This window comes from Mobula hypostoma, chromosome 23 (genome assembly GCF_963921235.1).
Source record: "Mobula hypostoma chromosome 23, sMobHyp1.1, whole genome shotgun sequence".
Lineage (NCBI taxonomy): Eukaryota > Metazoa > Chordata > Chondrichthyes > Myliobatiformes > Myliobatidae > Mobula > Mobula hypostoma.
Genome location: NC_086119.1, coordinates 50194639 through 50210046, shown reverse-complemented (window position 1 = coordinate 50210046; position 15408 = coordinate 50194639). Strand labels below are relative to the sequence as shown.

Genomic DNA, 15408 nt, shown 5'->3' with positions numbered 1-15408 from the left:
AAGGGTCAGGAGGGCCTAATCCATGCTGTGTCTCAATAAATAATGTATTTTTGTGAATTATCCAAAGGTTGCCACAGCAATTGGAACTATTTGCATGTGTAGTACTCCTTCAAAATAATTTACAGTATTTGGAGTTTTGAAAGGCTAGAAGAACAACTTGAATTTACATATGTTAAATCTCTTAACAGCTCCAGACCCAAATGGTTGAGGTATAGAATGAGTTAAGTTGCCTATTGAAAGGTCAGTTGAAGGTCCATCGGTAAATGGAGATGAAAGAGTCTGCAGATACTGGAAATCTGAGATAAAAACAGAAAATACCAGAAACACTCAGCTGGTCAGGCTACAACTGTAGAAAGAGAAATTGTTATTGTTCCTTGTGTAGGATTTCAAAAAGAAAGGAAAGTTAATTTGAGGAGGCAAAGATAATGGGGTGGGGGTGATGAATAGAACAAAGGTTGAGACGGATGACAATTAAATGGCAGTTAACATGAGATTAAGTGTAATGTGTACATAGAGCAGGCCAGAGAGAAAAAAAATTGAGCAAATATGATGTCTGCTAGAAATGGAGTCAGACAAATGGGTGATTTACCTAAAGTTGGGGAATGTGATATCAAGTCTTAAGGCCACAACGTGTGCAAAGATGAGGTGTTGTACCAATGTAATGGTTCAGGGGGCTGTCGTCAGAAAGGTCATGTGGGAGTGGCATGGTGAATTCCAGAGGAAGGCAGTAGAGGCTCGAGGCCTCCCTTGCAGACTGTGCGGGCTCCCTGCGATGTGGTTATCTGATCCACGTTTAACTGCACCATTGAAGAGGAGGCCAAACTGACACACGATTGGAAGAAGTTGAAATGAATCACTGCTTCATCTGGAAAGACTGTTTGGATCCCTGGGAGATGTGAAGGGAAGAGCTGAAAAGATGTGTGACATATCCTGTGATCGCATGGAATGTTCATCAGGGAGGCCGTGGTTGGCTGGGCCAGAAAAGCAGACCAGGGAGTTGTGAAAGGAATTTGAAATGCTGGAAGCGAAGGGGAAGCGAATGTGGTGTAATTTTGTGGGTGCTAGTGGAAATTATAAAGGATAATCTGTTAAATATGGAGAGCTGAAGACCAAGGAAACTTTGTTCTTGTTATGTCCAGGAGGAGGGGTGAGAGCAGAGGAGTGGGAAATAGATGTGATGGACTGAAGGATTGATGTTGGAATTCCAATTAGAATTTAATTGTGAGCTATTTTACCAGTGTTTTCCTTGGCAGATGTATACTTTGTTGAGTTAAATCATTGAACTAAATGCAATGGGTGAACACTCCTAAACTAGTCATGTGCACTTCTCCCAGCCAGCTATGTCTGTATTAGGGGTGAGGGTGTTCATAGTGACATCTCTGAACGCTTCACTCTGAGGGAGAACAGAACAGGGAAAAGAAATTGACTTTGGAAAGAAGCAGCAGAGGAAATATATTCATATTATTTTTCTTATGAAAGAAAAGGGGGCCATTTGCATCATGAAATCTGTGCTGGCTCTCAGAGTATTCCTGTCAGTACCATTTTCATATTATGGCTTGTTGTCCTGCACATCAGAATAAATAACTTCTCCACTCACTCAAGGCTCTTCGCTAAGTAACACTACTGACAAATTACCATTGCCTCCTTTAAAAAAACTATTTTTTAAAGTGCATTCTTGGTATTTGGTCTGTTTTGTAGAAAAAGCCCACAATATCCTCTAGAGTATTTCTGAACGCAAAACGTCAATCACGTTGCTGTGGATTCAGGCCAGATCACAACTGCCTTAGTGGGAATTGTTAAACTGGGAATTATTAACCTAGATCTTTGGATTTCACATCCGGTGATATAATTAAATTGTAGTTACATTTTCTTCTGCAAGTAAAAAAAAACACAGCTGTCTTTTGAAACTTAGCTCCCTTTAAAACTGCATCTTAACTTAGCTCCGAGCTAAATTGTATCTACAAGAAAGATGCAGAGGGCAGCAGGTGTGTTACCTCACCTGTGCTACCTCACAGTTCCCATAGACACTTGGTATTTCTTCCTGTGACTAGGTGCTCTAGTTTCCTCTCATGTTCTGATGGTGTACAGACTGGTTGACTAATTAGCTACGAACAATTGACCCCGGGGTGGGGGGGGGGATGTTAAGGAGCATAGAGAGAAGTGTGTTGTTAGGAAATAAGTGGGTGTGACATTATGGGGATTGCTCTGAATCAGCACAGATTCAACTGGCTGAATGCCCTGGAACTATTTATTAATACATTTTTCCTTTCTGCAATAATAGTTCGTATTTTGTAATCATTTTCCTATCCATGTTCCTTCTAGGTGATACACTGTATTACAGGTTTGATACAGTGTATTACAGGTTTACATCTGACCTAGACGCCAGTGACTGGGGTTTTAAATTCACAGTGACAGGAGGCCACCGTGGGCGATTCCTGACTGGTGAGTCACAAAGGTGGGATGGATGGGAGGCGGGTGGAGATGGTGGAGTAAGTTAACTCCTCATCTATTTTGCTTTACTTCCCTTCAGTATTTTATTGTCTCCTTTCACACATTTCTTTTTTTGATCTGCTGGCATTCGCACTCCTCTGCATCCTCCTGTCTCATTCACTTTAAGTGACATTTTCCTTGTGACAGTTAGAAGTAGTTGTGTGCCTTCCAAAGATCAACAGACTACACAATAGAACCACACATTTCAGCACCTGCACTAGAATTATACAATAAAACTACAATTTCAGTACCTGCACTAGAACTACACAATAAAACTACACATTTCAGCACCTGCTCTAGAATTATACAATAAAACTACAATTTCAGCACCTGCACTAGAACTACACAATAAAACTACACATTTCAGCACCTGCTCTAGAATTATACAATAAAACTACAATTTCAGTACCTGCACTAGAACTACACAATAAAACTACACATTTCAGTACCTGCACTAGAACTACACAATAAAACTACACTTATCAGTACCTGCACTAGAACTACACAATAAAACTACAATTTCAGTACCTGCACTAGAACTACACAATAAAACTACACTTTTCAGTACCTGCACTAGAACTACACAATAAAACTACACATTTCAGTACCTGCTCTAGAACTACGCAATAGAACCACACATTTCAGCACCTGCACTAGAATTACACAACAACAGAACTATATATGGTTCAGAACCTGCACTAGAACTGCTTCTAGTGATATCTTGATTAACTTGATTAAAAGCAAGTTAATCATTTGCTTTCCTTTACCAGCTGTAATGCGCTACTTACTCCCGATGGTTCTAAGACGATAGCGTGGCCTGGATGGTGTGGGTCTTTGACGATAAATGCTGTTTTCTTATGCAGTGCTCCATATAAATATATTCAGTGTTCAGGAAGAGCTTAGCCTGTGATGGACTGGGCTGCATCCACCGCTTTCTGTAGCCTTTTCCGTTCTTGGGTGTTGGTGTTTCCATACCAGGCAACCTTCATAATATGTTAAAATTGTTGCAAACGGCCACATTGTATTTCAAACTTAAAATTGGTCAGTATTTGGAGGTGGGAGGTTGACCAGTAACTTCTGTCAGCTGCGAAACGAGACCATTGATTCCATTGACCTCAAGACCATTGGTTAACTTGAGTTGTGTGACATTGGGGAACTTATTTGGTCTGTTGCTTTCTGCTAAGATCAGGATATTTGACTTTGGTTCTTTCATCTTCCTTCACATCCAGCAAGCTGTGGCTCTTGACAAGAGAAGTTTATATTCATCAATCTATAGCAAAGCAGTTTATCTGACAAATGAAATTTTTATATGGATAGCTCATTCTCCTGATTCATGTACTGACTTCAGTTTTTATCCTACGCCTTGCCTTCAGCCTTCTGTGTCTCTGTGAGAGCTTGCAAGCAGAGATCTTGTTCATAGATTCTGGCTGACTCTCCATTGTGTTGAGTTACAATTCCCGGCAAAGGCGGTAACACGGGCTGAGAGCTTATAATGGGATTTGAGATGCAGGTCCCATTATTTAGCTGGCTGGGAATGGGATTTGAGAGGCAAGTCTCATTGTTCAACTGGTTTGGAACAGAATTTGAGATGCAATCCTCATTGTTTAGATATAGTGCACAATTTGAAATTATATAAACAAGACATTTCAAAGAGCCTCCTTGGATCTATCTGCTCTGATTTTAAAAGGGACAAGCGGTCTATCTTTTGAGTGCCATCGCAGTTCTTCATGCAAAGATAGATCAAGTGCAAGTAATTCATCTTCCTCTTGCTTTGGATGCATTTTATTCTACAAAACTCTGTGGATTTGTAATGCTGAGGTTTTGGAACCACTTTTATAGAAAAGGTGATGAAAACCATTGATTGTGTTATCTGTTTCATCCCTGGGGTTGCTGCAACACGTACCCCACCCTTGGTTCCTGCACCTCACTGTGAAGGAAGTATAAGGTAACACAGATTTAAACTTGCTTGGGCTAATGGGATGGAGGATCTGGAACTTGTGTACTTTAAGGGAAGGTGACTGCATCACTGTATCTGCAAGAGTAAAACATAAATGTGGAATCTTCAAAATGGGATTTCCCTCACTCGGGTCTCTCTGAGATTAAATAATACGTTACAATCCATTCATTGATGTTTTGTGATGTGTGCATATTTGAAGCCATTTCTTTAAAAAGTAGCTTTTAATAAAGTAATTCAGTTAGCCTAAATCTAGTCACCTTACCTACATAGTTATAGTATGGCCAAAGATATGTAAATTTCTCCAGGATATTGCTGAGAATTTTAATAAATTAATATTTTAAAAATCTGATGCTGGAAATCTGAAATAAAACCTGATGAGTTTGAGTACAGAGAGGAAATTAAGAACCTGGTGGCATGGTGCAAAGACAATAACCTATCCCTCAGTGTCAGCAAGACGAAGGAATTGGTTGTTGACTTCAGGAGTAGCGGACCGCACGACCCAATTTACATCGGTGGTGTGCAAGTGGAACAGGTCAAGAGCTTTAAGTTCCCTAGGGTCAATATCACAAATGACTTCACTTGGTCCAACAAAGCAGAGTTCACTGCCAAGAAGGCCCACCAGCACCTTTACTTCCTGAGAAAACTAAAGAAATTTGGCCTGTCCCCTAAAACCCTCACTAATTTTTATAGATGCACCATAGAAAGCATTCTTCTAGGGTGCATCACAACCTGGTATGGAAGTTGTCCTGTCCAAGTCCAAAAGAAGCTGCAGAAGATCGTGAACACGGCGCAGCACATCACACAAACCAATCTTCCGTCCGTGGACTCACTTTACACCACACACTGTCAGACCAGTGCTGCCAGGATAATCAAGGACACAACCCACTCAGCCAACACACTTTTTGTCCCTCTTCCCTCCGGGAGAAGGCTCAGGAGCCTGAAGACTTGTATGGCCAGATTTGGGAACAGCTTCTTTCCAACTGTGATATGACTGCTGAACGGATCCTGACCCGGATCTGGGCCGTACCCTCCAAATATCCGGACCTGCCTCTCGGTTTTTTTGCACTACCTTACTTCCCATTTTTCTATTTTCTATTTATGATTTATAATTTAATTTTTTAATATTTACTAATTTTTACTATTTTTAATATTTCATATTTGTAATCCAGGGAGCGGGAAGCACAGAATCAAATATCGCTGTGATGATTGTACGTTCTAGTATCAGTTGTTTGGTGACAATAAAGTATAAAGTATAAGTATAAAAACAGAAAATGCTGGAATCAGTCAGCATTAGTGGAGAGAGAAACAGTTAGTGCTTCAGATTAGAGTCCTTTCCCAAGATCTTCTGGTTGTTGTGGACAAGTACTTCTCGTGACTGACCATTCTGGTCAGCTAGAATGTTAATGCCATCAATCAAGTTTGGGAAGGATATGGGTTTGTGGCATGATTGTATCGGTGTTCATTTAGCACTGGAGTTAGTGTTGAAACCTACTTGATGTGACAGCAGAGATGCTTGTGTCTTATCATTCTGCACTGCATGAATTCTTCTCAGGTATGTGAGGAGCACGGCCTTTCTGTGCAGTACCTTTCTATAATTCTATAAATATACTCTCAAATTATCTGCCCCAGTGGTATTAAATACCAGGAGTGATTCCTTCTTTGGTTTACCTTCTCATTCATGGCATATGGGTGATGAAGCAAGTCCTGTATATGCTGCCCATTCCCGTATGCGGAATAGGTGGTGTCACCTCCCTGAAGTGTTGCATTCCAGGTGGTGAAAATATTCCCATGGTGTGTTAGGTTTACAAAGACAGGGGTATTGTACTGGGCAGATAAGGAACCTGGGTCATTGCCTGTGTGAACGTAAACCAGCAGGAATCAATGAGTGGGAAAATAGACATATTTATATTGTTTGATTAAGCATTCTTTGTTTACACAATTCATTACAGATTATATGCAAGTTCATGAACAGCATATGTCATTACACCACATCATAAGTGTGCCCCTCCCTAAAGTAAAAGCGAAGTAGACATGCATTTCTTGGTTCTGCTGTTTTTCTTTCAATTATTTTGTGGTGTTACTAAACATAACACTTGGCACAATGGAATTGCCTTCCTTTTGCTGACTCAAAGTACTCTTCAAAACACAAAAATAGTTTTGGGAGGTGCAGGTACAGTATAAACAAGTAAAAAAAAATGCAACACTGCTTGGAAGAACAAGGACTACATTTAAGTTATTTTGCTAACCAGCACAAACATAAATAATTTAAAAGAAATGCCTACACCAGCTTGCAAGCATCCAACCCATGTGAAAAGTTCATTTTTAAACTCCCATCTTACTCATTTGGGAAATCTCTTCTGGGTAATAACATTCCTATTACAATGTGTCACACAGGTGAGAAACTGCTAGAAAGTTCAGCAGCTTAATGAACAAGGAGGCAATTAAAAGAGAGAGAGAATACGGCGTGAGCTGAGACACGAGCTGGGAAGTCACCATGGTAACAGCTCAGAGCGGTTGAGCTAACGGACGCTGGAATTTTGGATGGATTATAAAAAGTTGATCCTTCAGTCTGATAACGGCAGAGGAGACACGACACGAGAGAACTGCGGAAGCTACCTGAGAAACCACTGGTGGAGATTAAGACCACCACGAGGGTGGAGGCCATGGACCGATTAATTTTGACCCATGCTTACCAGTGTGGGTAAGAGCTTGCCTGTGGGGGTCTGCTGTTCCTGAACCGATGCCGTGGGTTCGTAGACCGTTCCCTAGAAGGGACTCTGTCCATCTGTGTCTGTGTGGGGGTCACACGAATTGACTCTGAAGACTTCGGAAGCAAGAACAACTAAAGCTGCCAACTTGAACATCAACTCAATTAACTCTCTCTCTCCATCAATTCCAATTGGACGCAACACAAAGTGAACTGAACTGCTTAAACTTACCTGACACCGTAAGACTGATATCTACCTCCTGGACTATTATTTTTGTATCCACACACACATTTACAGATATGGATATATGTTTATAACCTGTATTGTATTATTCAGTTTAATGATTAGTGTGCAAACACAGGAGATTAGTGTGCAAACTTAAAGCACACGGTATTGGGGGTAAGGTATTGGTGTGGGTGGAGAATTGGTTAGCAGACAGGAAGCAAAGAGTGGGAATAAACGGGACCTTTTCAGAATGGCAGGCGGTGACTAGTGGGGTACCGCAAGGCTCAGTGCTGGGACCCCAGTTGTTTACAATATATATTAATGACTTGGATGAGGGAATTAAATGCAGCATCTCCAAGTTTGCGGATGACACAAAGCTGGGTGGCAGTGTTAGCAGTGAGGAGGATGCTAAGAGGATGCAGGGTGACTTGGATAGGTTGGGTGAGTGGGCAAACTCATGGCAGATGCAATTTAATGTGGATAAATGTGAAGTTATCCACTTTGGTGGCAAAAATAGGAAAACAGATTATTATCTGAATGGTGGCCGATTAGGAAAAGGGGAGGTGCAACGAGACCTGGGTGTCATTATACACCAGTCATTGAAAGTGGGCATGCAGGTACAGCAGGCGGTGAAAAAGGCGAACGGTATGCTGGCATTTATAGCGAGAGGATTCGAGTACAGGAGCAGGGAGGTACTACTGCAGTTGTACAAGGCCTTGGTGAGACCACACCTGGAGTATTGTGTGCAGTTTTGGTCCCCTAATCTGAGGAAAGACATCTTTGCCATAGAGGGAGTACAAAGAAGGTTCACCAGATTGATTCCTGGGATGGCAGGTCTTTCATATGAAGAAAGACTGGATGAACTGGGCTTGTACTCGTTGGAATTTAGAAGATTAAGGGGGGATCTGATTGAAACGTATAAGATCCTAAAAGGATTGGACAGGCTAGATGCGGGAAGATTGTTCCCGATGTTGGGGAGGTCCAGAACGAGGGGTCACAGTTTGAGGATAGAGGGGAAGCCTTTTAGGACCGAGATTAGGAAAAACTTCACACAGAGAGTGGTGAATCTGTGGAATTCTCTGCCACAGCAAACTGTTGAGGCCAGTTCATTAGCTATGTTTAAAAGGAAGTTAGATATGGCCCTTGTGGCTACAGGGGTCAGGGGGTATGGAGGGAAGGCTGGGTTCTGAGTTGGATGATCAGCCATGATCATAATAAATGGCGGTGCAGGCTCGAAGGGCCGAATGGCCTACTCTTGCACCTATTTTCTATGTTTCTATGTTTCTATGATATTAATTCGTAGTAGTAATAAATATAGTCTTATGATAAACCAGATTCCAAGTGTGTTCCATTTCTGCTGGTCCTTTTCAACCCGTCACGGGGTTCGTGACAAATGCAGAACTGGAGATAACACGGAGACGCTCACATCTATTACATGGTACATGCATTACTTACAGAAAACTCATTACATCAAAATTCCAAATTTATATCTCTTTATTGTTCAAAAATGTTGAATCTTGTACAACTTCCAACAGGCTTTAAAATTAAGGAATTTCAACAATCAAAATGACAATATTTTCTGGTGCAGATAAAGTGGTGGATAACCAAAACCCATTCAATCAGCAGAACTTGCTTTCATTTCTCTCATGAATCAGTGAAACAAACATTTTTGTTTCAGAAAAATGAGCAGTTTGATGAAGATTTATCTTTTAATAAAGATAGAGATTATTTTAATTCTACTTCTGACTCAGTTTAATGAAATAATGTATCCAATGCCATTACATTCACACTTGTTTAAAAATTATGTTCAATAAAAACAAAAATATTTGCTTTAAACATTTAAGTTATACATTCAATGAGATATGCATTTCCCCTGTAAATATACCTTGATCACTGGGTTACAATATAAAGCTACATTTTCTAACTGATTTTTTTTTTGAAAATCACATCACCAATTATGCTTTTGCAATAAAACAACTGAGTTATTACAAATGAAGTAGGGGAAAATTAAAAGCCCAGTTAAAATATTGCATTTTTAATGCAGCGAGAAAAATGTTAATAGTTTTTTCACCTTCTATTTAATTACTTAAGTTTTATGCTCTTTCATGGTTATTTTTAAAAACACAATGGCATCCTTTGAAAGACAAATCACAACAGATCCTGAAAATTTTTAAAAGAAAATGATCAATGTAACAAGTCTATGAAGATTCCATGACAAGTTTAATTAAGAGCAGTTACAATCCAATTTATTAATTCTGGAAGAAACTGAATTGAAAGAAAATATCAGCATGAAATACAAACAGGGAAGAAGATGGACAGTATTCTTTCAATTTCTGCCTGATTTTACATGAGTAAAAATGCAAGTAGCAATGCAATAAATAATGCCACACAAAACCACTGCAGGTAATGTCAATTTTTGTGTCAGCAAGGAGCAAATATTTCCATAGACTGCCAAATCAGAATGGCAACATCTTTGTATTGAATGTTGTGACTTCAGGAAACAGCACAGCTTTGTGGACTGGGAAACGTGCTCCACAGCATTGTAGGGTGACACTTAGCATGACATGAAGCCTGTGTTTTGGTGAAAGCCATCAAATTGGTGAAATCACTGACATGGTCAGATCAAAAAAAGAAATCAGCTCGTATTATGTTCTTCTATAAAATGGATAGGGACTGCAGAATTATGCATTGCAATATTCTTTCCCTTTTAAAGGGATATATTTGGACCTACAGAATCAAGGTGCTATTTTCCATTCCATATAAAAACAGCACAATTCTTCAGCTTCCATTCCTCAGTGTGCAAATGAAATCAATGTCCAAGGCACTTCAGGTAATATTAAAAATTCAGCAAATTTTGGGAGAAATTAAGATCAACATCCTTCCCACCCCAAAACATTCCGTCTACTTCTCCCACAAAGATATGCTTTTAAAAATAAAGCACTATCAGAATCTTTTGTCATTTCAGAGACAAAAATTGCCACTGAAGTAATGCTGGAGCTGGAAGAGCATATGCTTGGCAGAACCATAATAATTTTTCCAGATGCGCCAATTTGCAAAAATGAAGAGGTAAAGCAAATCTAAAAAAACCTTGCACTTCTTAGAAGAACGAGGGTAAAAGTGTTCTGAAAACCCATGCATCTGCAAACGGATTGAGTTATTTCCTAAAATTTTCTGTTGCCTTTCCGTTAGAATTTAAAAATTCCTATTTGTGGAGAAGCCGAAACTCAAGGTAATCATCAGTAGTTTGTCTATAATAGGTGATTATTTTGACATCACTGTTTAATAATAATACTTTGCAATCTTGTTTCTGTAAAGCTAAAAAAGCAGAGATAATCCAAATGTAAAAAATATAATTTGACATCAAGTATAAAATTATGTAAATCTGCAATTAGTGATTTACCCTAGTTGTAAAAGGTACAGCGATTGACAAAAGTCAATTACTGCCAAGAATTAAGACTTAATTCTATCAAAATAGTTTTCACATAAATTATTTTTGCACAAATAAACTAGATATTTAAATAATCTGGGACCAATCTCATTCAAAGGTGAATGAATATCCTGTTAACATATCAAATTATCCATATACAGTTGCAGAAGAGGAGAAGCCTTGGGAAAATTCCAGCTCCATTCCTATTATGAAGCTTTTACGAATAGTCACTTCAAATATTATACAGCACCCATCAGAACCTCAGTACATCTCTCAGCAGCATCAAGTCAATTTCAACACCATAAGAGTGGGCTGGTTTCTTTGTGCTTAAGATATTTGGAGAACCATCTTCACAGTGGCAAAATACTGGTCTACCAAAAATTCATGCAATCAAATCAAATTCACTTAATAGTTAAGGCAGGAAGAGAAAGTGAGGGGTTGATATAGTGAGAGGTTAGGGTTGAAAGGAAAATGTGAAGTAGGAAACTTTAAGATAAAAATGCCTTGCAGAACTACAGAGAAGTTCAAAAAGCATTTATGGAAGAGATGATTACATGTTGCACTTCTTCCCATGAAATTAAACCATTGTACCAAAATGTAATAAAAACAGGCCTTGTGGCACAAAATTAATTTCCTCCATTTTAGAGTAACAGGGAGATATTTCATCACCCAAGTGGAAAGCCTCTAGTTAGTAGAATACTTACTGGAGACTAATACAGTATACATCTCCTTTTGATGTATGCTTCAGAAGTGGCTGGTATAGAGTGTCAAATTTTGAAACATTCAAAAGTGGCCTAGGCACGATATGATCCGCCAAAAATTTTGATCAATGTAAACCCAATAACTATTATGCCTCCTCACTTATTGTTTTCAAGATACAAATAGCACAATCTCAAGTAAATGGATAGCCAGGCATCTATGATTAAAACAAAGGCTGAATTACAGAACAGATTTAAATAAATGGGATGAATTTGAAGGAGATAAACAAAGAAAATTTTGTCCTGAGAAAGGCGGAAACAGTAAACATCATCCATGCAGATGGACAGAAGCTACAACACATCAGAACACCCCCATGTACAGTACAAATAATAGTTGAAGAGGTTTAAGGATTGATTATATTATTATTCTATAATATTTACATGTTGCAAACCTAACCAGCAAAAAAACAGATAAAACTACTTTAAGGCACTATCGTTGCCAAAATTTTTGAATAAAATTAAATACAAACATTTTATCTGATGTAAATTTTTTTGAGGTGTGGGCAAAAAGGAAGGAATTGAAAATTAAAGATTTAAAAAAGGGAAAAGATATTGGCTTACATTAAATTCAGAAGATGATAGGGTATGATTGCAAACTGAAGGAAACCAGCATCTGAACCAAGCTGGCATGCATTTGAACTACCATTACTAGTTAATCTTTACCGATTTTACAGAGCACAATTTCCAGTATTTGAACTTCAGCCTTATTAATACGCATGTAAACTTCTAGCTGCAATATTGCACTGGAGATAAATGCAAAGTTAAAGATCAAATTAAATTTAAAGGACAAATTTTGTTAATTTTTAAAATTGTGTAATTCTACTGATCTTTAGGCATACTTAGTCTACATTGTGCATAAAAACTGGAAAATTCTGATTGCACAGGACTGTATAAAATGATATGTATTTGTGTAGCTGTACATGAAGTTTAGCTTTAAGGTTTGAGGTATAATAAAAAAGATGGTGCATCCTATCAATCCAGTAATAACATACATGTGTGTGTAATTGCTGAGTATGGGTTTTGCCATGCATATAGTTTTGTGCAAATGGTAACACAGACAAGTATGGTATCTTGTTACTCAAGTGGCCTTTGGCTTACTCTTTAAGATTGGTAGCATTATAGAGCTTAGTTTCAGCTAGAACAAATCTAACCATCTATTTGTATTATAAAAATAAACATGATAATGTGAAGTATTAATGATCTTTCTTGTTCATTTTAACGCATTTACATCTTTGCTTTGTAATTTTCTCAATCATCGGCTTCCATTACATGGAGCCACCCTGCCTCCTCGCACTAACCATGAGTGAAATCAAATCCACTATTTCTAAATTGTCTTCAGTTGTTATGTTAGACATTGAATGCCCAATCCACAGGCTCACAGTACCAATTCCCTCAGAAAGGACCTGCCCACATTTAATAATCGCTTCTTCTTACCCTGCCTCCAGCAGCATACACTCATGTTCTGTCAGAATCAAATGGCATGCAAAACAATGAACGCCCACAATAACTGTCCCTCTAGTTTTAGGGATTAATGATATCCTAAGAAAGCTCAAACATATAATTTCATTGAGTGGCACAAGGCTTAACGTGATTACTTGGGGTTTTAAGCTTTTCTTTCTAAGCACATTTCCTTAATTTATACCCTATTTTTAATAAAGTACGCTGTTGCAACTTAGTAGGGTATTGTTAAACAAAGCCAAGGTATAAGGGCATTTCTCTGTACGATCATAAGATATAGGAGCAGAATTAGGCCATTTGACCTATCGAGTCTGCTCTGCCATTTCATCATGGCTGATCCAATTTTCCTCTCAGCGCCAATCTCCTGCCTCGCTCCCGTATCCCTCCATGCCCTGACCAATCAAAAATCTATCAACCTCTGCCTTAAATATACATAAAAACGGCCATCACAGCAGCCTCTGGCAATTATTTCCACAGATTCACTTTCTGTACAATTAAAAGGTGTTTTCAATGAATGAAGTAGCAAAGTATTAACAGTCTTACTATAGGAGAGGTAGACTGATAGGTTTAAGTCAGCAGGATGGAATCTGGGTTGTGAAAATGCACTTCTCCAATCAATTTGATATAGTTTAATAGTAGCTGTGGTTACTCAAGATCTGAAGACATGCACAGCCCGTATGACAAACTGTCGACAAATTGGGCATTCATTCATACGCTTTCCACACTTAGTACACGTCACCATATGGCCACACTCAAGCAGCACACAGTCAATTGGAGAGTCCATGCATATCTTACAGAGGTTCTCTTCAAGAGCTGATGTTCCTGTACCACCTAGAGAAAACAGCATCAATGAAAAGTACCTTAACTGTGCATCATGGTATAATCATATATCAGAGAGAAAACTGGCAGTTTATATCAAAACAAACAGCATAAGCTTCTATGGATATTAACAAAAATGGCTTTCATTCATTGGAGTTTAGAAGAAAGAGTTATTGAACTATATCAAATCCTAGGAGGGCACAAAGGTAACATACATAAAATGCTGGAGGAACTCAACCAGCCAGGGTACATCCATGGAAAAGAATATAGTGCCTCCAGCATTTTGTGTGTGTTGCTTGGATTTCCAACATCTGCAGATTTTCTCCTGTTTGTGATTATACATTGAGGTGTTTCCGTTAGTGGAAGAATCTTGAATGCTGGAAGTAAGTGGGAGGGGGGCATAGTTACAGGAGCACTCATTTAAAACTGAGACACCTCCTGGCAGAACTGGAATGTTCTATCCGTGAGAGTTATGGAGCCTGGATTAATGGAGGTATTTCAGGAAGAGATAGATCAGTTTTTGAAAGGTCAGAAAACTGAGGGCTATGTGGAACTGGCATAGACAATGAATTGAAGCTCAAGGAAGATTAGCCACAACTATATTGAATGGCAGGACAGGCTTGAGAGCCAGATGGCCTACTCCTGCTCCTAATGTTCTTGTGCTCCTGTGCTCAAAAGCAAGCAGTTAAGGTCCAGAATAGAACTGTCAATTATAGTGGCTTAATTAAGAATGAAACTCTTATTTTAGTATGCAATTCCCATTCCTTTAACATTAACACAGAGCGAGTATACGGGAAGTGCAAATAATCATACCCCACACATGTAACTCAAGCCAAGGGTATTGTCAAATTTGGATCTTGGCTAGTAAAGAAATCTCCATTTTGAGTTTTAAATTGGCTAAACTAATATGATAAGAATTTGATTCCTTAATACTATGCAGCAATCCCCAGGTGAAATTAGTTTGAATCCCAAGTGTGAAAACAGAGGGAAGAAGGGAAAGTCAAGCAATGTCTATTTACACAAAAGGTAATACAGGATGGTAGGATAGGAGAGGTGCTACATCTGCTACAATTTGTGGCCTGATCATGCCCAGCTAAATCTATAAGTATTTGCAAAATGAACTTCACTTCAGAGCTGTTATCTGAGGAGCAGCAGTTTGTTAACTTAGCATGTCCTGGCACTACATATGTACCTTCACTCAACTGCCAAGCATAAACAGTTAGAAATGGAGAATTTATACTGGGAATTTTTTTCCAAGGTTGCCCATGGATACCCATTAAACAAGTCAGGGGATCTATTGACCTGTGACAAATCCAGAAGTGTTTTTCAACAAATATTGAATAAAAATGTGGGAAATAATCAACTGTTCAGCACTAATATCTCTTACTGGCTAAATATTGTGCTCCCAAGTAAAATTATAGCGTAAACTACAACAGATTACTAAGTGCTATTTTAAGTTTTGTTTTACATCTTCCATAATTCTGAAAGATTTACTGCTTGTCTACTGAGTCCTTATGGGTGGAGCTGAGAAACAGGAAAGGTATGGCCACATTAGTGGGATTGTAT

At 38.7% G+C, this 15408-nt stretch overlaps 1 protein-coding gene across 3 annotated transcripts in view; it reads right to left on the bottom strand.

Moving 5' to 3' along the window:
* Window positions 1-8872: 8872 nt before the first annotated feature.
* Window positions 8873-15408, bottom strand: part of LOC134336878 (E3 ubiquitin-protein ligase rififylin-like) — a 53144-nt gene continuing 46608 nt past the window's right edge. For all 3 annotated transcript variants that reach the window (XM_063031480.1, XM_063031479.1, XM_063031481.1), the window contains one exon: window positions 8873-13854. In XM_063031480.1, the coding sequence (XP_062887550.1) occupies window positions 13673-13854 (182 nt within the window). In that variant the 3' untranslated portion in view covers window positions 8873-13672. The remainder of the gene's footprint in view (window positions 13855-15408) is intronic.